The sequence below is a fragment of the Trachemys scripta genome, chromosome 4 (genome assembly GCF_013100865.1).
Source record: "Trachemys scripta elegans isolate TJP31775 chromosome 4, CAS_Tse_1.0, whole genome shotgun sequence".
In the NCBI taxonomy this organism is placed as follows: domain Eukaryota; kingdom Metazoa; phylum Chordata; order Testudines; family Emydidae; genus Trachemys; species Trachemys scripta.
In genome coordinates this window covers 138103671-138128430 of record NC_048301.1, presented here as the reverse complement: position 1 = coordinate 138128430, position 24760 = coordinate 138103671, and the positions used below count along the sequence as shown (strand labels likewise).

Here is a 24760-nt window from a genome sequence, read left to right as displayed (position 1 = left end):
CCAAAAGGACACCATCCGAGGGTACAGTCGGATGTTAAAGAAGACAGGGCCTCGGGGCAGAAGCCTTGGTGCTACAGTCCCATACCAGGGCCGTGAGTGAGAGTTAGAGACTGGTATACCCCGGAAGGGGGGACAGTGTGTGTGACTCGGCCAGGGGGCTGAAAGAACCAGCTGACCACAAAGGGGGCACTCATGAGAGGCGGGTGCTTACGCCATTACAGGATTCCATCCCTAGTTCTGCCCAAAGCTACCCACAACCCAGCAGCCCTGGACTGGGGACAAAGGATACGCCAAACCCAGGATGACCTAAAAGTGCATCTGGATAAACTCTGGTATTTTGGGGATTGGGAAGGCTACAGTCCTGAAGAGCGCTCTTGGGAGCTGGCGACACATCCGCCCTCCTGACTTGGTAAACACCTTCCCCAAAACCCCAGCCCACGGCCAGCCGGCAGGCTCCCTAGGGGAGAGGCAACGGATTACAGGCCTTGAACCCTGGCTCTTGGGGCACTAGGTTGTGATCAGGCCACAACTGCCACCCAGCAGCTCACCTGACCCACTGCAGAAGGGAACCAGTGAAGTGCTCGATTGCAAAGGGCCCTGCCCTCAAAGCTTCTGATTGGGGGAAAATCCAGCATCTTCGATTGGCTGAGGAGCTCTGTTTAAATCAGGAAGAGGTGCAGGAAGTTGTTTGGGCTACTGGAGGAATCCTAGTTGGCTGCTACTAGAGACCCCTCCTGCTTACCTGCCTCCTCCTGGCCTCCATATCCCAGACCCTGCCTGCTCCCAACTCCTGCCACACTCTAGGGCCCTGCTCCTACACCTGACCCCCGATGCTGTCTCTGGCTCTGAGCTTGGGCTTGGCACTGGGTTCTAACCATTAGGCATGACTGCCCATGTCCTGGTCATTAAACAGCCCTTCCCCAGCTGGGCTTCTCTCTCAGTTAACCTTGGCCCTCCTGGTGTCAGGTGAGGTGAGGTAACCTAACCTGCCTCTCAGGCCCTGGTTAACCCTGCCAGTGCTGGTGTGAGTGCACACCCTATCATGGCTTCCCTTATCAATTATTTACAGCTCCTAGCTTCTGACTTCTGCTCATTCCTATTAGCTTCCCCTTTCTCCTATGTGTTCCATATATGCATTTTGCTTTAGCTGCCTTTACTTCCCCTCCAAACCAGGCTGGTGTTTAATGAAGTGCAGCCCTCTTCCTCGCTTATGACTTTTGGGGCATCCAGAAAGATGTGCTGAAATGATTCCCAATTAGTGTTCACATTTTTCTGATTGAATTCTTCTTCCCAGGTGGTTTGGCTCATAGTTGTTTTAGCTTTGTGAAATTGGCCCCATTAGCAGAACACCAAGTGTATTTATTACTGGTCTGGTCTCTGCTCTGCTGGCAAATTATAAATGTGAGCAAGTCATGATCACTTGTACCTAAGCTAGCATTGAGTTTTAGTTCCTCTCTATCTGTTAGGACAAGGTCTAATACAGAATCCCCTATGTTGGCTGCAACACTTTTTGAGTTAGGAAATTGTCATCTATAATATTTAGAAATTCCAAGGATGTTTTAGTGTTGGCTGCAGGAGACCTTCCGCATGTCACTCAAATTGAAGTCCCCCATGATCACACATTTCCCTACACATGATAGATCAGTGCATAAGGAGCCACTCATCCCATTCCCAAGTGTGATTTGGGGCTCGGTAGCAGACCCCAACTAATTCCCCACCTTGTGCTTTATCTGTTAGGACATTGACCGTTAGTATTCAAGATAATTTTCTTCCGAGTTATCAGTGCCACTTTTCTCCCCCCACCCCTTTTGTCCACTCGGTCCTTCCTAACTAGGTTATAACCCTTGACTTTAACATCCCAATCATGGGAATCGTCCCTTCGGATTTCAGTAACACCAACTAGACCAAATTTATGGTCAGAAATGAGCAATGCCAGTTGCTCTGATTTGTTACGCAGGCTCCCAGCACTGATGTGCCAGGAAGACAAGAAGTTCCTCTTTTCATGTCCTTTGGGTCCTTTACAGCCTGAGTGAGTTACCTCATTGCCTCCCACTAGCTTTGGTTCCAGGAGGAGCTGGGGTGGCCCTTCTCCCTGGAGCTGCATACAGTGCCTGGCCCACAGTGACAGAAACTTAACACAATAGGGTCCTCCAAATACTAGCTGGGATTGCAATACCTGTCACAGGAGCCAATGGGTCAGATCCCAGCTGGTGTAAATCATCCATAGCTCCATTGGATCCAACAGGCCAGATCCCAGCTGATGTCAATCCGCTGTAACTCCATTAGCATCAGGTCTTCACTGGTGTCATGTGTCCCAGCTCTGTTGGAGCCAATGGAGCAGGGCTGATTTTGGTCAGTTGACAGGGGAGCTGGGTGTGGATGATCAGCTCCCCATTAGGCTGCTCATTAGAACCTCTCAGAAATTCCCTCCGAGCCCCTACTGCCAGCCCCTGCATTTAAGCCCCTTCTAATGACAGTTCCGCAAAGCACTCCTGGCTGGGGTGGCCTGGTGTCTACCTGAGAACCATCTCCTGTGTCTGACACTGCCTCCCCCTCGTCCATTGGTTTTGGGCTTCCCCTGGCTGCCAGCAGGGTCCATCGAGAGCCATGCTCATTGCATCAACAGCCTGCTCGACTCCAGCCCCTCCAGCAGGACGGTCAAATCCAGTGCCAGAGGGATGGGGCAGCCAGCTTTCCACCCGGTGCACTGCCCAGTGCTTGGTGTTTTGCTAGCTCTCTACGCACTGGACAGCCCTTACCTAATTAACCCCAGGAGGGCTGGCCAATCAGCCCCATCTGAGAGGTGGGGCAACTGAGGCACTGAGCGGTGAAGTGACTTACCCAAGGTCAGCCAGGAGGCCAGTGGCAGAGCTGGGCCTAGAACCCAGGCCTCTGAGCTCTTTCCTCCTGGCTTTTCAATCAATGAGCCCGATGGGGATGGAAACAGACTTCACTGAGCTTAAAAAACAGGTGCCCCCAGGATCCCAGCAGCCTGGTGTTGAGAGTCGCTGCCACTGGGCTGGCTACTCGGGGGGCCCTGGGCAAGCTGGGAAGCCGGGTCAGAAACTGGAGCCCAGGGAGCTGTCCGGGCACCTGCAGGGGAGGCAGGGCCCTGCAGTGAGATGGGCCTTTGTTCCAGTGGGCGTGTAGCGAGGCGGTCTGGTTCCCCACCGCCCCGGAGAGGGATGAGCCTCTCCGGACACCAAAGTGGGCGGAGCCAGTGAATCCTGCACCTGCCCCCCAGAGGTCAAGGCACGGGACAAGAAGTATAAAAGCCCAACCCCAGAGCTCACTAGAAGTACAGCCACTGGAGAGGCCAGACGCCTGTGGCCTAGTTCCCGGTTGGGAGACCCCGGCAGTCGGCGGCCGACCCGAAGACTGGCCAGACTGGCCAATGCCTGGTGCCTACCAGAGTCCGGAGGAGCTGTCAAGCCTGTCCTTCGTAAGTTACACAGAGGAGCTGCCAAGCCTACCGTTCGCCAGTTACCCTGAGGATTCTATGGTGCTTGACCCCTGGGAGGACGTAGCCCAGGGGCAGCCAACCCTAGTCTGGCTGCAGCACTGCCAGAGCCAATGTCAGTGTGTTGCGGCCGGGATTGCACCGACACCGCAGCAGGTCTTCTACCGCTGCTAGGGCCCCAGGCTGGGACGCAGTGGAGTGGGTGGGCCTGCATCCCCCCTGCTACCCAACTTGTGGGTGTCAGTCTCACCCTTTCGCAGGCCCTTCGGAGCCAGGAGCCTGGGCCTGCTGTTTACCTGTTTGCTCAGCCCCTGCCTGAGGGCCTGAGCCATTGACTCTTTGTTGCTCCGCCCCAGGGCCGGGGCCTGCTCATTATATAAAAGTTGCTCAGCTCCTGGCTGAGGACCTGAGCCCATGACTCACTACTGCCCGCCGACTGGGTGTGAATAACTGTTACGTTTTGCGGCGCGAGACCCCCGCGGCCAGGCTAATTCCCCGTCACAACTGAAAGGAAGTAGCGAGACTGTGTGGTTCCTCGCCGCCCCGGAGAGGGACGAGCCCCGGCCAAACCCCTCTACACGTGGTGGAGAATGTGGGCACAAGCCCTCGTCCCCTGTGAGAAGGGGCGTGGGGGGAACGTACCCCAGAAAAAGCCATGGATGTGGACAAACTTATCAAGCTCCTGACAGAGAGCCAGGAGCGGCAGCATGTGGCCCAGCAGCAGCAGCATCTCATCCAGCAGCTGGGAGCACAGCAGCAGCAGCTGATTCGGGACCTGGGGGTTCAGCACCAGGAACACCCGTGGCAATGCCTGCAGCAGCTGGCGACAGCACTGCCTCGCACCCCAGATCCCCAGCCAGGAAACACGGCCGGGTTACCCCGCACCACTGCACCAGTGCTGCTGACCAAGATGGGACCCGATGATGACCCCGAAGCCTTTTTGGTAACTTTTGAAAGAATGGTGCTGGTTGCAGGGTGAGCCCGTGATCAATGGGCCACCCTCCTGGCCCCATATCTGACCGGGACCACCCAAACTGTGTACCAGAGGCACGGGACTATACCCAGGTAAAGGCAGTGATACTAGATGCCTTGGACGTCAGCCCAGAAACCTTCCGGCAGTTCTGGAGTCTGACCTACCCTACTCGCACCCGACCACGGTTGGTGGCTCAGGAGCTGAGGGAGGCGTGCAAGTGGTGGCTACAGCCCGAGAAATGAAGCCCAGATGAACTCACTGAGCAAGTTATCCTGGAACAGTTTGTCCACATCCTCTTGCCGCGAGGAAGGCCTCGGTCCTCCGCCTTCGGCCTGCGACGCTAGCTATGCTGTCGCTCTGATGGAGGATTTCCTTGCGGCTGAAGCCCCAGTGGGACCAGCTATTTGAGCCCACCCACCAGGGCCTGAGCGCCCTATCCTAGAGAAGAAGGGGAGCGCCCGGACCGAACTGCAAAACCCTTCGCGGGGCCAGGAGCCCCGGTATAGACATCCCGAGGTGCCGGTTCAACAAGCCCCCCTAAGGGACCTGACCTGAGCGCCCAGAGCTTGGACCCTGTTTCTCCTGCGGGAAATACAGACACTTGCAATGTGACTGCACCGGAATGGATTGCAGCTTCGGTCACATTTGTGCGGGGAAACCTGCGCCCAACGGCCGCAGGCCACCAAGATTACGGTGCCAGTAGTTGTAGGGGATTGTCCTGATTGATTCAGGCTGCGGCCAGATGCTAATTTGTCAAAGCTTAGGCCTCCTGGCTGACCCGCACCTGGGGACGATCCGGCTGCAGTGCATCCATGGTGACGTACGGCCCTGCCCCAGTGCCCGAGTCCGGCTAACCGTGGATGGGGTCACACGGCTGATGGTAGTCGGCCTGGCTTCTCAACTAGCCTACCCGGTGATCCTGGGATGTGATTGGCCAGAGTTCCCAGGGGTCCTTTGTTTGAACACCGAGGAAGGCCCTGAAGTCACCCCAGTACTGGAAGGGGGCTGCCCTGAGACCCGCTCAGAGGAAGGGGAGGAACTGGACCACAACGGACAGGGAGGAGAGCCCGAGGACCCCCCGCTGGGGCCAGCCATCAAACCCAGGCTTAGTACTGACTTTTGCCGGGACCAAAGGGAGGACCCTACCCTCTGTCGAGCGTATGAGCAACTAGCGTCGATGGGACCCTGATCGATCCATACCAGGCAAAGTTGTGGCCCCATTTCGAGTTGCGCCACGACTGTCACTATCTGGTGAAACGAGACCCCTGCACCAGAGAGCTCCAGACCCAACTGCTTGTGCCTCGATGTCACTGAAGAGCTGTAATGAAACTCGCCCATGACATCCCGGCTGCAGGGCACTTGGGCCATGAAAAGACCCTCACCCGAATTCTGACATGGTTCTTCTGGCCTGCGGTGCATCAGGAGGTGAGGAACTATTGTAGTTCCTGTCTGGAATGTCAGCTAGCTGCTCCCCACGGACGCCCAAGGCCCCATTGATTCCCATGCCCATTGTAGAAACACCATTCGAGCAGTGGCAATGGATTTGGTGGGACCCCTCCCAAAAAGCATTGCGGGATTTCAGTATGTGCTGGTCATCGTGGACTATGCCACCCGTTTCTCCGAAGCAGTCCCACTACGGAGCATCACCGCCAGTACCATCGCTGACAAAGTCATGAAGGTCTTCGCCCGTGTGGGCCTGCCCTGGGAAATCCTCACTGACCAGGGCACCAACTTCACCTCCAGGCTGCTGCGGCAGGTGCGCGACCTCCTGGGGATTAAGCAGCTGTGCACCTCCATCTACCACCCACAAACCGACGGGTTGGTTGAACGGTTTAACCGTATCCTGAAGGACATGCTGCGCAAGTTTCTCCCAGAAGACCTACGTCTATGGGATCAACTGTTCCCGCCCTTGCTTCTCGCAGTCCGTGAGGTACCCCATTCCTCCACAAAATTTTCCCCCTTTGAGTTATTGTATGGACGTCGTCCACAGGACCTCATGTGTGAGACCTGGGAGCAAGCCCCGTCACCAACCCAGGACCTTCTGAAGTACGTCCTCCAGCTTCAAGAACACCTCACTCAGGCAGGAGCCCTAGCTCGGGAAAACTTGAAGGCCGCACAGGAAGCTCAGGCCCAAACCTACAACCGGGATGTGGATCCGTGACTTCAGACCTGGCGATCAGGTTCTGCTCCTCCTGCCCTCAAGCGAGTCAAAGCTACTGGCCCGTTGGCAAGGGCCTTATGTGGTGGTCCGAAAGGTCGGGCCCGTCACCTATGAGATCAACCAGCCCGACAGGCGCAAGAAAACTCAACGATACCTTGTCAACCTCCTAAAGCCCTGGCGGGAGCGAGAGACCTTTTAATTAAGCCCATCCACCGGAGCAAGAGCTGGGCCCCCATGTACCCCTGACAGAGGACCCCGCCAGACCCCAGCTCGAGAAGACACTTACTGAGGAGCAACGTAAGCAGACCCAGTGCCTCCTGCAGGCGTTCCCATGAACCTTCACAGTCCAACTGGGCTACACAACTCTAGTTCATCATACCGTTCAGACGGAGCCTGGGGTGGTGATCTGGAAGTCGATCAGGCCCTTGCCACACCGCATGCGGCAAGTCGTTGAGGAGGAAGTACAGGCTATGCTAGACCTGGGAATCATTGAACCATTGCAGAACAAATGGCACAGCCCGGTAGTGCTGGTACCCAAGCCCGATGGCACATGACATTTCTGTATCGACTTCCAGCGCGTCAATGCCATTTCAAAGTTCGATGCGTATCCGATGCCCCGGGTAGATGAACAGTTGGGAGAGGCCCGCTTCCTCACCACCCTCAATCTGAGCAAAGGATACTGGCAGATCCCCCTCGACCCCGCCTCAGGGAAAAGACCGCATTTGCCACCCCCACGGGCCTGTATCAGTTTACTCAAATGCCCTTCGGCCTCCATGGGGCCCTGGCAACATTTCAATGGGTGATGTACACCTCCTCCAACCCCACTGAGAGTACGCTGCAGCATACCTAGATGATGTGGTTGTTTACAGCTGCCATTGGGAAGACCACCTAGAGTGGGTAGCTGTGGTCCTGAGCTCCCTGTGGGCAGCTGGTTTGACAGCCAATCCAAAAAAATGCTGCATTGGATGGCAAGAGACCACATATCTTGGGTATACCAGCGGGAGAGGACAAGTGAAGCCCCGCGTGGGAAAGGTTCAGGCCCTGGCAGCCTGCCCACCTCCCACCACGAAGCACCAAGTGCGCCAGTTTCTGGGACATGCTGGCTACTATCAGTGGTTTATTCCCTGCTTTGCGTCTATTGCAGCCCCCTTGACTGGGCTTTTGACCAAGGACAGCCCCCGGCATGTAGTTTGGACCCCGGAGTGCGAAGATGCCTTTCAGACACTCAAAGAGAATCTCTGCCACGAACCGGTCCTATATAGCCCAGACTTCAACTGGGAGTTCATCCTCCAGACAGACGCCTTGGAGATAGGACTTGGGGCCGTCCTGTCCCAGGAGGTTGATGGAGAAGAACACCCGGTCTTGTATATTAGCCGGAAATTGTTTCCACGGGAGAATAACTATGCGGTGGTAGAGAAGGAGGCCCTTTCAGTGAAATGGGCTTGTGACGCCTTGCGTTATTACATCCTCGGGGCCCCGTACACAGTGGTCACCGACCACGCCTCGCTACAGTGGCTGGCCAAAATGAAAAATAATAATAAGAGAATAATGCGCTGGTACCTGGCACTACAGCCCTATGCTTTTACTGTTTGTCATAGGGTGGGTAAGGACCACGCGAATGCAGACTTTCTGTCCCGCCTGGGAGGTTTGGAAGGGTCTGGCCCCGATGAGCGGGAGCCAGACTTGAGGGGTGTATGTGTGTAGTGAGTTGGTGTGGTTCCCCGCCGCCCCAGAGAGGGACGAGCCTCTCCAGACACCAAAGTGGGCGGAGCCAGTGAATCCTGTGCCTGCCCCCCAGAGGTCAAGGCGCAGGACAGGAAGTATAAAATCCCAACCCCAGAGCTCACTAGAAGTACAGCCACCGGAGAAGCCAGACGCCTGTGGCCTAGCTCCTGGCTGGGAGACCCCCGGCAATCGGCGGCCAACCCGAAGATGGCTGGACCAGCTGATATCTGATGACGACCAGAGCCCAGATGAGCTGTCAAGCCTGCCCCTCGCAAGTTACCAATGGGAGCTGCCAAGCCTACCGCTTTCCAGTTACCCTGAGGGGCCCATGGTGCTTGACCCCTTGGAGAACACCGTCCGGACCCAGGTACCTCTAGAGGGGGAGTTAGGAAGTAGCCTGGGGGCAGCAGACCCTATCTGGCTGCAGCACTGCCAGAGCCAATGTCAGTGTGTTGCGGCCAGGATCCCACTGACACCACAGCAGGTCTTCTACCGCTGCCAGGGCCCCAGGCTGGGACGCAGTGGAGTGGGTGGGCCTGCGTCCCCCCTGCCACCCAACTTGTGGGTGTCAGTCTCACCCTCTCGCAGGCCCTTCGGAGCCAGGAGCCTGGGCCTGCTGTTTACCTGTTTGCTCAGCCCCTGCCTGAGGGCCTGAGCCATTGACTCTTTGTTGCTCCGCCCCAGGGCCAGGGCCTGCTCATTACACTGCTCTACAGCCAAAATGCTTTTGAAATAAATGTAGTCAAACTTTACTAATTCTGGGTCACTGAGAACGAAAATGATGCTTAAAATTGTTGATTGGCTCTAGTTTTCAAGATATGCTATTGGGTCAGTATATATGACCCTTGACTTGGGAATGGCGGAGGATAAGTGAGTTATAAAGGGAAGGGATCTCAATTTAAACTAGAAATGACTAAAATACATCTTTGACTGGATCTATGAATAAATCTATGACTCGGTTTGGACAGTACTTGCTTTTTAGGCAAAACAATGAATGATGCAATCTGAAGCTGGTATTACGTCATACATGATATGAATTGCATCATGTTATTCCTAGAAGTCATGGATGATGCAATCATAACGAAGCTTACATCACTCTGCTGAACAAATTGCCCTATATCAGCTCTAGAAATCATACAGTGTCGTGCTCTCTTATTCGTCAGTGTTTGATTTTGCAAAGGGACACATTTCTGTTTAGCCAAAGTGAGCAGAGATGCCTCGTACTTGTGTGAACAGTTCAGATAACTTCTGCTATGTTTGTGGTGAAGTGACTTTTGCATCACAAAAGCGCAGTATAACCACTATGGTTAAGAAAGCCTATCACCTTTATTTTGGTGCAAAATTGGAGATTAGGACAAGAGGTGGGCCCCACACATATGCTGCAACACTTGTGCAACAAATCTTCGCCAGTGGTTGAACAGGAAAAGGAAATCTATGCCTTTTGCAGTGCCAATGATTTGGAGAGAGCCAACAGATCATACCAGCAATTGTTACTTCTGCATGGTGCCTCCAGCTGGGAAAGGTGTGTCAAAGAAGAAAAAGTGGACTGTGCATTATCCAAACATTCCATCAGCTATACGCCCAGTACCCCACAGAGAAGGACTGCCGGTTCCTGATGCACCAGAATCATTTTCACTTGAGTCAGACGAGGAAGAGGAAGAGGATGAAACTTCTGGTCCTGAACCATCAATGTCACAGGACCCACATTTTCTCCCATCCTCCTCCTGTGAACCACACCTCATAACACAAGGTGAACTGAATGACCTTGTCAGGTATTTGGAACTACCCAAGAGTAAGGCAGAGCTGTTGGGCTCCAGACTACAACAGTGGAATCTCCTGGCAGGTGATGTTAGGGTTTCCATGTTCCGTGACCGTCAAAAGGATCTTGTCCCATTCTTCTTCATGGAAGGTGATCTTGTAGCCTGCAACAACATCGATGGTGTAATGGCAGCCCTCAACATCCTTCACGATCCAGATGAGTGAAGACTGTTCATTGATTCATCGAAGACGAGTCTTAAAGCTGTTTTATTGCATAATGGCAATGTTTTGCCATCAATTCCAGTTGGTCATGCAGTCCATATGAAGGAAACCTATGACAACATGAAACAACTTTTGAGGTGCATAAACTATGACCAACATCAGTGGCAGCTTTGTGGCGATTTGAAGGTTGTTGCTCTCTTGCTTGGTCTGCAGATTGGATACACAAAGTACTGCTGTTTTCTCTGTGAATGGGATAGTTGTGCAAGAGATTCCCATTACATCAAGAAAGATTGGCCACTCCGACAGTCATTGGAGCCTGGGAGGAAAAGTGTTCAGCATCCACCACTTGTTGAATCAAGGAAGATTTTGTTACCACCCTTACACATCAAGCTGGGTCTGATGAAGAACTTTGTCAAGGCCATTGACAAAACACAAGCAGCTTTCAAGTACCTCCGTGGAAAATTTCCAAGGTTAAGTGAAGCTAAGATAAAGGAAGGTGTCTTTGTTGGTCCTCAGATTCGTGAACTTCTTCGAGATGATGCATTTGACCATGAACTGCGTGGCAAGGAAAAGACGGCATAGAAAGCCTTCCAGTTAGTGGCAATAAATTTTCTCGGAAACAACAAGGCAGACAACTACAGGTTGTTGGTGGAAAACCTCCTCAAGGCATACAAAAGCCTTGGTTGCAACATGGCACTAAAGATACATTTTTTGCACTCTCATCTAGATTTTTTTCCACTGAACTGCAGAGCAGTGAACGATGAGCACGGCGAGCGATTTCACCAGGCATTGCAACAATGGAGAAACGCTATCAGGGCAAATGGAGCCCATCAATGCTTGCAGACTATTGCTGGACAGTGACAAGAGATGCTCCATTTAATGAATACAAGAGACAAGCCAAGAAGCGCTGAGTAGACATTGAATAGGACTAAACTATGTACATAATAGTTTTTTTGCCTTTTGTTTCATAAAAATTTTTATTTATATAACCCTTTTGCTGATTTTTAAAGTATTACATAAACAGGACAGGTGAAATATTATCATTAAAGCAACCATAAACACATGAAAATACCTAGGTTTACAATTTATTATTAAAACTCTACTATCTACACAATATACATAGACATAAAATGTAAAAACTTAAATATCTTAGAAACAGTAGCCAATCAGTTGTTTTAATTGTCATATTTGAATTCAGCACATCAAAATACATAATAACTAGCACATTTTATCTCTGAAGCAGACGACTTCTCAAAAATTGTAGACTAGTGTTATATAAGTGCTGCTCAGCTCCTGGCTGAGGACCTGAGCCCGTGACTTACTACTATTCACTGGGTGTGAATAACTGTTATGTTTTGCCTCTACTGCTGCCGTGGCGCGAGACCCCCCGCGGCCAGGCTAATTCCCCGTCACAACTGAAAGGAAGTAGGGAGTCGGTGTGGTTCCCCGCCACCCCGGAGAGGGACGAGTCCCGGCCAAACCCCTCTACAGGGTGACACTGCCAAGGGCCCAGCTGGAGCTAATGCCAGTGCAGGACACCCAGCACGCAGGGCGAGAACAGCCTGAGCCCTGTCTGTTCCAGGGCTGCACCCCAGGGAGCGACACCTCGGGGGCGTCCTGGTGCAGACAAGGCCAGGTGGGGTGGGGAAGTGTGCTCCCCAGTAACTTGGCAGGCAGGTGTGGCGCAGACACAGTGCGCTGGATTACAGCCCTCCAAATGCCATCCCAGGGCCGGGCAGTGGTGCTGGAACACTTTTTTAATATGGGGGGGTGCTGAAAGCAGTTTTTACTTTTTACCTCATGCCCCCCCTTACCCCTGACCACACCCACCCAGCTCCCAGAGCTGGGTCCGGGAGCAGGGCCATGTCTCTGGGAGTCGGGGACCCAGACAGGGGTAAGGGGGCCGAGACTGGGACCACAGGTGGGGGTGGGCACGGAGCCAGGGAGCAGAGCCTCGGGTGCAGGGCCGGGCAGTGGAGTCCCGGGCGCAGGGCCCCAGGCACGGAAACAGCAGCTGGGGAGCAGTGTGCGGGGCCGGTGGCTGGGACCCAGGGGGCGACCTTGGGGCAGGGCCAGCCCAGGGTTGGGGGGTGCTCTCTGGACAGAGCCAGCCTAGTGGCTCAGACCCCCTCTCTTTTCTTCTGCAGTGGGATTCCAGGGAAAAAGTGTGGCACCATCATCCTGTCGGCCGAGGAGCTGGGCAACTGCCGGGTGAGTTGTGGCTGCTGTGCCGCCCAGTGGGTCTCACTGGCACTGGCAGGAGGGCACCTGGCAGCTGTGGGAGACTCCCAGAACTCACCTGGGGTGGGATTCCACTGGGCAGGGTCCCAAGGGGAGGTGGGGAGGCAGATGGAGGAGTCTGTCCTCGGGACAGGCTGGGTCCTGGAGGGGAAGAAGGACGTGTGCTGAGTTCCCACCCATGGGCATGTGCACATCACACATCCCACACCCCCAGGAGCACAGCGGATCCCATGTGCTGGCAGGGGCTCTGGTTGGGTCACTGCTGGGATGGGAGATCTTTCCCAAGGAAACCCAGTGTCTGCAGGGAGTGAGGTGGGTGGTTCAGTAGGGGGCGCTCTCCCCTAGCAGTCTGTGCTGGCCCCAGGGCAGTGCTAGGGGCGCTGTGCTATAGGGCGTGGGGAGCCAGCAGGTGGCACGTTCCCCTCGCAGTCCGTGCTGGCCCCAGAACGGTGCTAGGGGCGCTGTGCTATAGGGCATGGGGGTCCAGCAGGGGGCACTCTCCCCTCGCAGTCCGTGCTGGCCCCAGAACGGTGCTAGGGGCACTGTGCTATAGGGCGCGGGGGCCAGCAGGTGGCGCTCTCCCCTCGCAGTCCGTGCTGACCCCAGGACGGTGCTAGGGGCGCTGTGCTATAGGGCGCAGGGGCCAGCAGGAGGCGCTCTCCCCTCACAGGCAGTGCTGGCCCCAGGACAGTGCTAGGGGCGCTGTGCTATAGGGTGCGGGGGCCAGCAGGGGGCGCTCTCCCCTTGCAGTCCATGCTGACCCCAGTAGTGTCGTCGAGGGGGAACCGAGTTTACCCATGCCTCGTTTGGGGAACGTGGCGTTCAGCTGAGGTTGGTTTACCCATCCCATGGGCTGACCCCAGTGCCGCCGTGTAGTGCTAGGTGGCAGGGAGACTCCCTCATGGTATCTTCCCCCAGTGCTGTCCTGTGCTGCGCGGCCCTCCCGGCATGGCCCCAATCCCCTCTCTCCCCCTGCATGGATTGAGAGGCCCTAGCCCATCACCTGCTCCCGTCTCCTCAATCTTCAGCAGCTGCTTTCCACGCGCACAGATAGTTGCCAGCTCTGCGCTCCAGCCTGACCCCAGCCGGTGACCTGTGGTGAGGCTCCATGCCGGCTGGGAAGCTGAGAGGCAGGGATTGCGGGGAGCAGAGCCGGGTTGGGAACACACATTGCAGGAGGAGAGCGGTGCCTGAGGAGGGATAATTACTCCTGATTAATATTTGATCACTTAATCTCGCCAAGCAGAAAGGCCCAGGAGGGGGAGGGGACGGCATGAGGAATATTGCGCAGTCAGGGCTTTTACTTGTTTTGCTTTGTTCTCTTATTAAACATTTGTGGCTGAACATAATGCTCTGTGAGGTGGGCAGAACGCAAGCAAGGGCCAGGCAAGCTTCCCCCGGCACAGATCTGCTGGTGCTCCTCAGTCTTGACTCACAGCCTCCTGCTAGCCCAGCTCTGGGCTCCCCATGCACCCAGCTCTGCCGGTGCCCCTCAATCCCGACCCGCAGCCCTGTGCTGTCCCAGCCCTGGGCCCCCCACACCCTGTCCAGCTCTGCCAGTGCCCCTCAATCCCGACCCGCAACCCCTGCTATCCCAGCCCTGGGCTCCCTCCAGCCGTCCAGCTCTGCTGGTGCCCCTCACTCCCATCCCGCAGCCCCCTGCTAGCCCAACCCTGGACTCCCCACACCCAGCTCTGCCAGTGTCCCTCTCTCTGTTGCAGAGATGCTGGCAGTCCCTGAGGATGGGTTTGTAAATCAGCTGGTGTAAATCAACCTCACACTGCTGCAGTCCATTGAGTAACACTGATTTATATCCCCCTACTGCAAATCTCAGGGCTGTCCACGGCAGGACATGGAGCATACCCAGGTCCCACCCAGGCTCCAAAGCATGGTCAGCTCAGCACATCAGTGCTTCTCCAGCAAGGCTCACTGGTGGCCCTGTGCACCAGGGTCCTGCCCTCTGGCTTGCTGCTTCCCCCACCACCGGGGCATGCATGGCCTCTTCTCTCCATGCAACGCTGCCTCTTCCTTGGTTCTTCCCAGTCTGGACTGACCACCATTCTGTGCAGAACAGCCATTTTCCCATGCATGGCTACAGCTCTCCACCTGTCGCCAGCATCTTTGCTTGACCTACAGGTTCTTTGCATGACTCACTGCAGCTTTCCATGCATGGTGGTGAATGTAGGTAGGTGATAGATAGATGTGGTGTATGGGGATAGATAGATAGATGTGGTGTATGGTGATAGATCTATCAATAGATTAGATAGATAGATGGATGGGGTGTATAGGGATGGATGGATGTAAGGACGGATGGATGGGGTGTATGGCGATGGATGGATGGGGTGTATGGGGATGGACGGCGTGTATGAGGATGGATGGATGGAGGGACTCCAGAACCCTGCCTTGTTGAGCCAGACACGCTAGCCTGCTGCAACACAGACCCAGGTCTGGTCCACACCCCCAAAGCTGTAGACTTTAACCAAAAACTGCTTAGCAGGTCACCTATCTCCAGCATCCAGACACCCAGTTCCCAATGGGATCCAAACCCCAAAGAAATCTGTTTTACTCTGTATGAAGCTTATATGGGATAAACTCATAAATTGTCCGCCCTCTATAACACTGATAGAGAGATATGCACAGCTGTTTGCTCCCCCAGGTATTAATCACTTACTCTGGGTTTACTAATAAACAAAAGTGATTTTATTAAGTATAAAAAGTAGGATTTAAGTGGTTGCAAGTAATAACAGACAGAACAAAGTAAGTTACCAAGTAAAATAAAACAAAACACGCAAGTCTACGCCTAATACATTAAGAAACTATTTACCGGTAAATCTCAGCCTCAGAGATGTTCCAATAAGCTTCTTTCACAGACTAGACTCCTTCCTGGTCTGGGCCCAATCCTTTCCCCTGGTACAGTCCTGGTTAGTTCCAGCAGGAATCTTAGGTGAAAAGCAGGGGCTTTCTCATGACTTGGACCATCCTGTGTTCTCTTCCACCCCCTTTTATAGCTTTGGCACAAGGCAGGAATCTTTTGTCTCTCTGGATCCCCATCCCTCCTTCTACATGGAAAAGCGCCAGGTTTAAGATGGATTCCACCATTCTTCCTGGGCTGGCTTACTGAACACAGGAAGGCTAACAAGTAAACAGAGCCACATACAGCCAATTGTCCTAGTCAATGGGAGCCATCAAGATTCTAAACCATCATCAATGGCCCACACTTTGCATAATTACAACAGTACCTCAGAGTTATACTTTATATTTCTAGCTTCAGATACAAGAATGATACATGCATACAAATAGGATGAACACTCTCAGTAGATTATAACCTTTGTAATGATACCTTACAAGAGACCTTTTGCATGAAGCATATTCCAGTTACATTATATTCACGCTCATTAGCATATTTCCGTAAAACATATGGAGTGCAACGTCACAGTTCCCTAGCGAGCTTTGATCTACCCACTTCGAAACAGGAGGGGATCAGAGGACCGGTTAGTGCGTAGTGGGCTGGTGCACTGTGGATTGACGCCCCTGCTTGGCACACAGTAACTGTTCATCTAGCCAAGCCCTAAATCGAATGCAACCACCATCTTTCCTGGGGGTGCATCGTCATCCACACAAGCAGCCTCTCCAGATCAAATCCCCCAGGCGTCGGGATACAGCTTTTCTGCAGCACGGCAGTTAGTCTGCAGCAGAACCAGGTGGTTCCGGGGCTGGAGCCTCGGCTGGCATGATCGGCACAGCTGTGTCACAGTTGATAGCAGAGTCCCATGGGCACCAGCCAAGGGCTCCGGCCCATGGGCTTCAGCGAATCACAGTCTGGGTGTGCGGGGTGGCTCTGAAAGAGTTAATAGGAGCGTGGGCCACGCCCAGTTCCAGATGAGCCCTGCTGGGGGAGGAGCTGGGTGTTTACTGTCACGGAGTATTGGGGGACTCAGGGCCCTGCACCCCCGGCTTCCTGCGATTCACCATGACTCTCAGCCAGCCAGTAAAGCAGAAGGTTTATTTGGATGACAGGAATACAGTCCAAGACAGGTCTTGCAGGCACAGACAACAGGGCCCCCCCCTCAGGTAGGTCCAGCTTGGGGTCCCAGGGCATCCCAGCCCACCCCCCTTTGGGGGGTCAGAGCCATCTCTCCAGCCCGCTTCCAGCACTCTGCCTTCAGCGACCCCTCCCACCGCCTTTGTTCAGTTTCCCAAGCCAAGGTGTCACCTGGCCTCCAACCCCTTCCTGGGTTCTCATGTTACACGCTCAGGTATTCGCCTTCGGGCAGACTCCCATCCTCCAATGCAGACTATCCTAGCCACACTCCCCTGTCAGCATTCACAGACCACAGTAAGAACAGGCCCAGTTCGTCACATCTCCCCCCTTCGAGACCGAACTGAGCAGGGTCACTTTAGCCAGTGACCCGGGGAAGTTCGAACCTACCCCCGTTCCCATGGATGCCCCCGCATCCCTCCCATTCCTTGGTGAGAATTACACCAGGCCCCTCCAGTTTCACGCCCCCCCTTAGGTCGGGGGTGCTTGATGGCCCTCGCAGTTCGCATGTGGGAAGATTTATGCGGCCTGTGCCCTTTTCCCACCCCCATACCTCTGGGGTTCCAACTGGGCTGTGGTCTTCTCCCAGTGCTCCAGTCTGGAGGTCTGTGCTTTGGGCTCTCTTGGTTTAAAGCCGCCCTTTTAACCTTGGCCACCCTCCGGAAAGGATCCTTTATGCTGGGCAAGGGTCCTAAAGCTGTTTTCCCCTTGTCCCAGGCCTTCCTCCCCCTCTGACAGGGGTCACAGGATCCGCAGTACTGTCGGACAGTAACAAAGACCCCAGGCCAGTAAAAGCTCCGTAGCAGCCTCTGCTGGGTACGCCAGGCTCCCTGGTGCCCTGAGAGGGGAATGTCATGGGCCCGGCACAGCAGCTGGCGGCGATACTTCTGGGGTACCACCAGCTGCCTCCTGATCCCCACTGACTCCATTTTCCCTGGGGGAGCCCATTCTCGGTACAGGAACCCCTTCTCCCACAGGAACCTTTTCCGGCCACCTCGTCCCATGGTCTGTACCGCATTGAGGTTGGCCAGGTCCCTTATCTTCCGCAAGGAGGGATCTCTCTGTAACTCGGCCTGAAACTCAGCAGCTGGGACAGGGATGGCCACCTGCTCTTTCTCGCCCGCTGGGTCTGAAGCTGCAGCCTTCCTGAGCCGTGTCCCTAGGCGTTCCCTCCCCACCAGGTTAGGGTCCTGCGCCTCAGGCAAGGCACCCCCCCAAGGCCAGGGCGCAGTGCCCCTCGCCGGCTCTGACTGCGGGTCACAACCAGTGCCCTTTGGGGGTTGCTTGGCCAGTTCTCCAGGTCCCCCCCCATCAATACCTCAGTGGGCAAATACGGGTGTACCCCCACATCCTTGGGGCCCTCCTTGGCCCCCCACTTCAGGTGTACCCTTGCCACGGGCACTTTGACTGGTGTTCCGCCCACCCCCGTCAGGGTCAGGTAGGTGTTGGGCACCACCTGATCTGGGGCCACCACCTTGGGCCGGGCCAGCGTCACCTCTGCACCCGTATCCCAGTATCCATTGACCTTCCTCCCATCCACCTCCAGGGGAACAAGGTACTCTCTCCGGAGGGACAGCCCCGCGCCCACCGTATAAACCAAAAACCCTGAGTCTGGAGCATCCAGCCCCCTAGAGGAGCTGGCCTGGAGCTCTCCTCCCTCCTTAGCAGGTGGTACTCTGCCAGCCCCCCTTCCCTGGGAATGCTGCCTCTCGCCGGGCTGGGTCTCTACCCAGTCAACCCTCTGTGGGTTCGGTCTGCTCAGTCTGTCCCTGAGCCTGGGGCACTGGGCCCGTATGTGGCCCTTTTGGCCACAGTGGTAGCAGCCCATGTCCCATGGGTCCCCTTGAGTGGGTCGGATGGTCCTGACGCTGGATGTTCCCCTTTGATGGGGTTTTTCTGTATTTTCCCACGGGGAGGTCCCATGGTGACTCTCTCCCTGCGTTGTGGTGGGACTGTTCCTTTGGGACTCCTCCCTGTTATCTCCTGACAGGCTCTTTACAAACTCATCGGCCAGCCGGCCTGCATGTCGCGGGTTCTCTGGCTTTCTGTCCACCAACCACAGCCTCAGGTCGGATGGGCACCGCTCATACAGTTGCTCCAGTACCAGCAGTTTGACCAGGTCCTCCTTCGTCTGGGCCCCATCAGCCCACTTGCTGGTGTATCTTTCCATGCGGACGGCTAGTTGCAGGTATGAGATCTCAGGGGTTTTACCCTGACTCCGGAACCTTTCCCGGTACATCTCAGGAGTCAGCCCAAACTCTCGTAGCAGGGCCTTTTTGAACAGTTCGTAGTCCCCTTTCTCTGCCTCTTCCAGTTGGCGGTACAATGCCACGGCTTTGGGGTCCAGTAAGGGGGTAAGGACCCGGAGTCTGTCCGCGAGATCAACCCGGTGCAGCTCGCAGGCCGTCTCAAAGGCCTCCAGGAAGTCATCCATGTCCTCCCCCTCCTTGCGTGGGGCCAGGATGCACTTATCAAAGCTCCGTGCAGTCCTGGGTCCCCCCTCACTCACCGCAGCCGGGGGTTCGCTGCCCTTCAATCTCGCCAGTTCCAGTTCATGCTGACGCTGTCTCTCATTCTCCTCCCGTTCATGCTGACGCTGTCTCTCTTCATGCTGACGCTGTCTCTCTTCATGCTGTCTCCGTTTCTCTTTCTCCTCCCGTTCATGCTGTCTCTGTTGTTCACGATCCTCCAGCTCTCTCAGTTTTAGCTCTTTCTCCCATTCCAGCCAATTCCGCTCCACGGATGCCGAACGTCGCCGGGAGGATCCTCTGCTGGCCGGCGAGCTTCGCCGGGAGGATCCCCTGCTGGCCGGGGGGGGGTCACGGCGCCCTCGGTATTTGCTGGGCTCCTCCCCACCCTTCCCCTAGACATAAGAAGGAGGGGTCTCGGGAAGCCCTCAGCAGCCGGCTGACCACTCCCAGCTGGGACAGACACTGGTGCCTGCGCTGCATTTGCCAGGCTGCTTCCCTGAGACACAGGGATCAGTTCATTCGCGCGATCTTCCGCCTCCAGCCGGGCAGTGAGCTGTTCTTTGGTGAGCCTCCCAATGTGCAGCCCCCTCTGCTTGCACAGCTCCACCAGGTCGCTCTTAAGCCGCTTGGCATACATCTTCCTGCTGGCCACTCACCGGCCTGTGTGCTCACAGCTCCCCACAGTTCCCAGGGAGACCCCTAGTGTGCCAGCCCTTCTCGAGGTCACCACCTCTCTGCCAGGGTCGAGCTGCAGACTCCTCTGCCCCGGGACCACTCGCTGCTATCCCCCCGGGGGACCCTGTTACTGCAAAAGTCCTTCTCGCTGGTCACACACTCCCAGGGGTAATAACCGTCTCTCTCTCACTCTTCAGCACGCCTAGTCCCCGTCAATCCCCCTTCGTTTTACTGCTTCCCAGTCACTTACTGCAGGAAGCGCCGTCCACGGGGTGCAGTAGATCCCGCCGCTGCCACCAGTTGTCACGGAGTATTGGGGGACTCAGGGCCCTGCACCCCCGGCTTCCTGCGATTCACCATGACTCTCAGCCAGCCAGTAAAGCAGAAGGTTTATTTGGATGACAGGAATACAGTCCAAGACAGGTCTTGCAGGCACAGACAACAGGGCCCCCCCCTCAGGTAGGTCCAGCTTGGGGTCCCAGGGCATCCCAGCCCACCCCCCTTTGGGGGGTCAGAGCCATCTCTCCAGCCCGCTTCCAGCACTCTGCGACCCCTCCCACCGCCTTTGTTCAGTTTCCCGGGCCAAGGTGTCACCTGGCCTCCAACCCCTTCCTGGGTTCTCATGTTACACGCTCAGGTATTCGCCTTCGGGCAGACTCCCATCCTCCAATGCAGACTATCCTAGCCACACTCCCCTGTCAGCATTCACAGACCACAGTAAGAACAGGCCCAGTTCATCACAGTTACCCAGAGCAGAAGAGGGCTGCAGGGGGTGGGCAGGGCTGCTGCTCTCCCTCCCTTGGCAGGGGAGAGGCTGGCAGGGTCGGAGAGGAAGCCTGGCTGGCCCTGGGACTGTCTCTCGAGTGAAGAACCTGGCAAGAGGCCAGGAGAGTTGGAGAAGCCACCATGGTGGAGCAAGCTGCAGTGGTGCCAGCTCTGGCCCGGGGAGACATTCAGCTGAGGGGCGCAGCAGGGGAAACTCAAGAGGAACAGGCGTTTCAGCCTAGAGAGGCAGAAGTGGTTTCAGTTTGTGTTGGGGGGACTTGTCGGTAGACTCCAGGGAGACCCTGCGAGCCCCTGCCCTGAAAGGAGGGTGAACCTTGAGAACTGTGAGCCTGGCAGATGGAAGCCCTGTGAAACCCTGAGACAAGGGGCGGAAGGACCTCTGGGCCCAGTGTCGGGGCTGAGAGCTCACACAAGGGCTTGGAATTATTTGTTAGATTGTTACCCTGGTGGGGGGACTAGGAGAGACTTGGCCGAAGGCTGTCACGGGAAGAGGCAACCACCACGGGCCTGGAGCAGCTGTCAGCAGGGGCGCTAGATGAGGCACAGCCAGCCACAAGGGCCTCGCCAGCGGCATGTCCACCCTTCTGCAGTGGGGGTGAGGTGACGGAGGACAGCTGTCCCCAGCGCTTTGAGTGGGGCATTAACAGAACCACTGTTGGACTCCCGCAGGCCCTGCTCCCCAGGAAGGGTCTAAGTGCTGAGCGAATCCCTGTAACCGGGCGACACCGGATCACAGCAGCGCTGGGCAAGTGGAACGATGGTCCTACCCCACCGGCCCAGCCTGTGGCCTGGACGTAACCTCCTTCCTTGGCCATCATCCCCAGCAGCAAGCGCAGTATCCTGCGCAGAGCACCCTGGGTGGCCTGCCCTGTACGTTGGAGAGGGGACGTGCTAGACAAGGCTCATCGCTGGGCTGGATCCTCAGCTAACGGGTGTAACTGCACCGGGGTCAGTGGGGCAGCAGGGGTAACACCAGTGGAGCCAGGCCAGTTTACTCTGGCCCTGGGCTCCTGGGCTGGCGCCCAGCAGAGGCTGGGCAGGGTCTGTGGGGGTGGCATCAGGACACTGTCCAAGCTCTGCTCGAGCCCTGGGCCTGCCTTCACCTTGGCGCTTGGAGAAGGAGGCTGCGAGCCCCTAAGTCCTGCTGTGTCTGTGGGTGCTGGTGTTTCTGAGCGGGAAGCTCTGCTCCGGGAATCCAGTCCATTCCTCTGAGCCGGGCCGTGGGGCACCCGCCTGAAGAGCCAGCTGTGCCGCCCAGGGAATGGCTCTCCTGAGAAAACCCAGCAAGCGAGCAGGTCCGAGTGTGTGAGTGTGTGTGTGTAGCAGTGAGCGGGTACAAGTATGTGCGTGTGTGTAGCAGTGAATGGGTACGAATGTGTGTGTGTAGCAATGAGCGGGTACAAGTATGTGCATGTGTGTAGCAGTGAATCGGTACGAGTGTGCATGTGTAGCAGTGAGCGGGTACAAGTATGTGTGTGTGTGTAGCAATGTGCAGTTATGAGTGTGTGCGTAGTGGTGTGCAGGTACAAGTGTGTGTGTGTAGTGGCGTGCGTGTGTGGATGTGTGTGTAGCGATGTGCAGGTACATGTGTGTGTACTGGTGTGCAGGTGTGTGTGTAGTGTTATGCATGTGTGGATGTGTGTAGCAGTGTGTGGGTACGTGTGTGTGTGTGTGAGGTGATCTGCAAGTACGTGTGTGTGTGTGTAGTGGTGTGTGTGTGTGGATGTGTGTGTAGCGGTGTGTGGGTACGTGTGTGTGTAGTGGTGTGCAGGTGTGTGTGTGTGTAGTGGTGTGCATGTGTGGATGTGTGTGTAGCGGTGTGTGGGTACATGTGTGTGTGTAGTGGTGTGCGTGTGTGGATTTGTGTGTAGCTGTATGCGGGTATGTGTGTGTGTAGTGGTGTGCGTGTGTGGATGTGTGTGTAGCGGTGTGCGGGTATGTGTGTGTGTGTAGTGGTGTGCGTGTGTGTCTGTGTGTAGCGGTGTGTGGGTACGTGTGTGTGTGTGTGAAGCGATCTGCAGGTACGATTGTGCAGACAGCGCGTTAGGTGCCCATTTGGTGTCTAGCCCGGCTCAGGCAGGCTCCCAGGACTTTTCTCCTCCATCAGTGCAGCCCCTGTGCCATGAAGTGCCCCACTGTCTTCCATGGGGAGCTGGCGGCTCTTTTGTTCAGGGTCCCGTCCCCAGCTCAGAGCCCTGCCTGGCTGCCCAGGCCGTGGAGGAGCGCCCCCACGGGCTCTCCTGCTCAGGCAGACCCTGCCTCTCCGGGAGCAGACTGCTCCTGGCAGCTCGTGCCTGTGACCAGGAGACACAGACGGGGCTACCCACGAATGCAGCAGGAGGCAGCTGGCACAAGCTGGCATAGTGTGACCCTCGGTGACCGCTCCTTGGGAGCCAGCCCGTCTGTTATCACCAACTGCTGCATTGCTGCGTGGTGGGGGCCGCAGCCGGGCCATGTGCACCCTCCGCTCCACAGGGAAACCCGGACAGCTCTGAACTCAGCCCGGGGCAACTCCCACATGGGCACATGGCCCCCAAACAGCCAATTGCTGGCCCCACAGACACACCCACTCTAAACACCACCTACACAGAGGCACACACCCACACCCATTTCACAGTCACACACGCTCACAAACATGCCCCACAAAGGATCCACACTGGCACGCTCTCCGGTGTACACGTTCTACACGTGTGTTTGTACACGTGCTCACACGCCTCCCCCACCATACTGGACATATCCTCCATGCCCCCCCTCCCATGCACTAGCCCAGACACCTGCATCCCCTCCCTTACAGGAACCTGCTGGAGCGAATACAAAGCAGCCCTGCCAGCTGTTCTGCTGCACAGAGGAATTCGCTCCCCTGTGCGCAGATGGGGCTGACACTGCAGGCTGAGCCGTTCGACTGGGGCCAGATTCTCCTCTCACTCCCACGCATTTGACACCTCTGTGGCACCACTGACTTCAGTAATGTCACTCCTGATTTACACTGGAGGGGAGAATTGGGCCCAGTGGAGTCACTCCTCATTGACACCGGGATGATGAGCGGGGAATTGGGCCTGGTGGAATCACTCCTGATTGACACCGGGGTGATGAGGGAGGAATTGGGCCCAGTGGAGTCACTCCTGATTGACACCGGGGTGATGAGGGGGGAATCGGGCCCGGTGGAGTCACTCCTGATTTACACTGGGGTGATGAGGGGGGAATCGGGCCCAGTGGAATCACTCCTGATTTACATCAGGGTGATGAGGGGTAATCAGGCCCGGTGGAGTCACTCCTGATTGACACCAAGATGATGAGGGAGGAATCGGGCCTGGTGGAGTCACTCCTGATTTACATCAGGGTGATGAGGGAGGGAATTGGGCCCGGTGGCTGAGGCCAGCCTGCCAGCTGGTGTGAAGATCACAAATCCTGGCAGAGGGTGAAGCAGCTCCCATCAGGGCTGCACCTCACCCAGCCCCGGCCAGGGACGGCAACACCTCCTCGGGGTTTGGATCCATTGGAGAAAGGCACCTTCTCTATCCCGCGCGGAGCCCAGCAGAGGAGCAGGGTTGAGACTGGCGGGCAGCTTTCACAGGCAGCCAATGGTGCTGGTGCCTTGCGGGCATTGGATGGGGTGTCCAGCCAGCATGGTGGTGTGGAAAGTGCTACCTCTGCTCCCTTCCCCGTCACGCTGAGGGGCTGGTGCCAGAGCCCACACAGTGTGTGGCAGCTGGCCCAGCAGCCGGGGCAGTGGGGTCGCTCTAGGGGCCTTTAAAGGATCCGTCCTATCCCAATGGGAGCTGGGGGCTTGCAGTTCCCATCAGCCTCCGCACTGAGCAGGTGTTCAGGTGAGGGGCAGAGGGCACCACTGCTTCCTGCCCAACACTGGACCAGACTGCACCCTCATGGCAACTTTTGCTGCAGTCACTAGGGAGACTGGCATCATGGGGGTAACAGATGCTCCGCACAGCCCCTTCTCCAAGGCTGCCTTCCACTGTCCGGGGGTCTCTGCCAGACTCCAGGGCAGGGGTGGACAAACTTTTTGGCCGAAGGACCACATCTGGGTATGGAAATTGTATGGTGGGCCATGAATGCTCACAAAATTGGGGGTTGGAGTGTGGGAGGGGTGAGGGCTCTGGCTGGGGGAGCAGGCTCTGGAGTGGGGCCAGAAATGAGGAATTCAGGATGTGTGAGGGGGTTACAGGCTGGGGCAGGGGGTTGGGGTGGGGGGGTGAGGGTTCTGGGATGGGGCTGGGGATGAGGGGTTGGG

At 56.2% G+C, this 24760-nt stretch overlaps 1 protein-coding gene across 1 annotated transcript in view; it reads left to right on the top strand.

Moving 5' to 3' along the window:
- Positions 1-24760, top strand: part of CPNE5 (copine 5) — a 179429-nt gene that overhangs the window by 63504 nt on the left and 91165 nt on the right. Inside the window, exon 8 of the mRNA XM_034767802.1 lies at positions 12447-12510. Coding sequence (XP_034623693.1) covers positions 12447-12510 — 64 coding nt within the window. The remainder of the gene's footprint in view (positions 1-12446; positions 12511-24760) is intronic.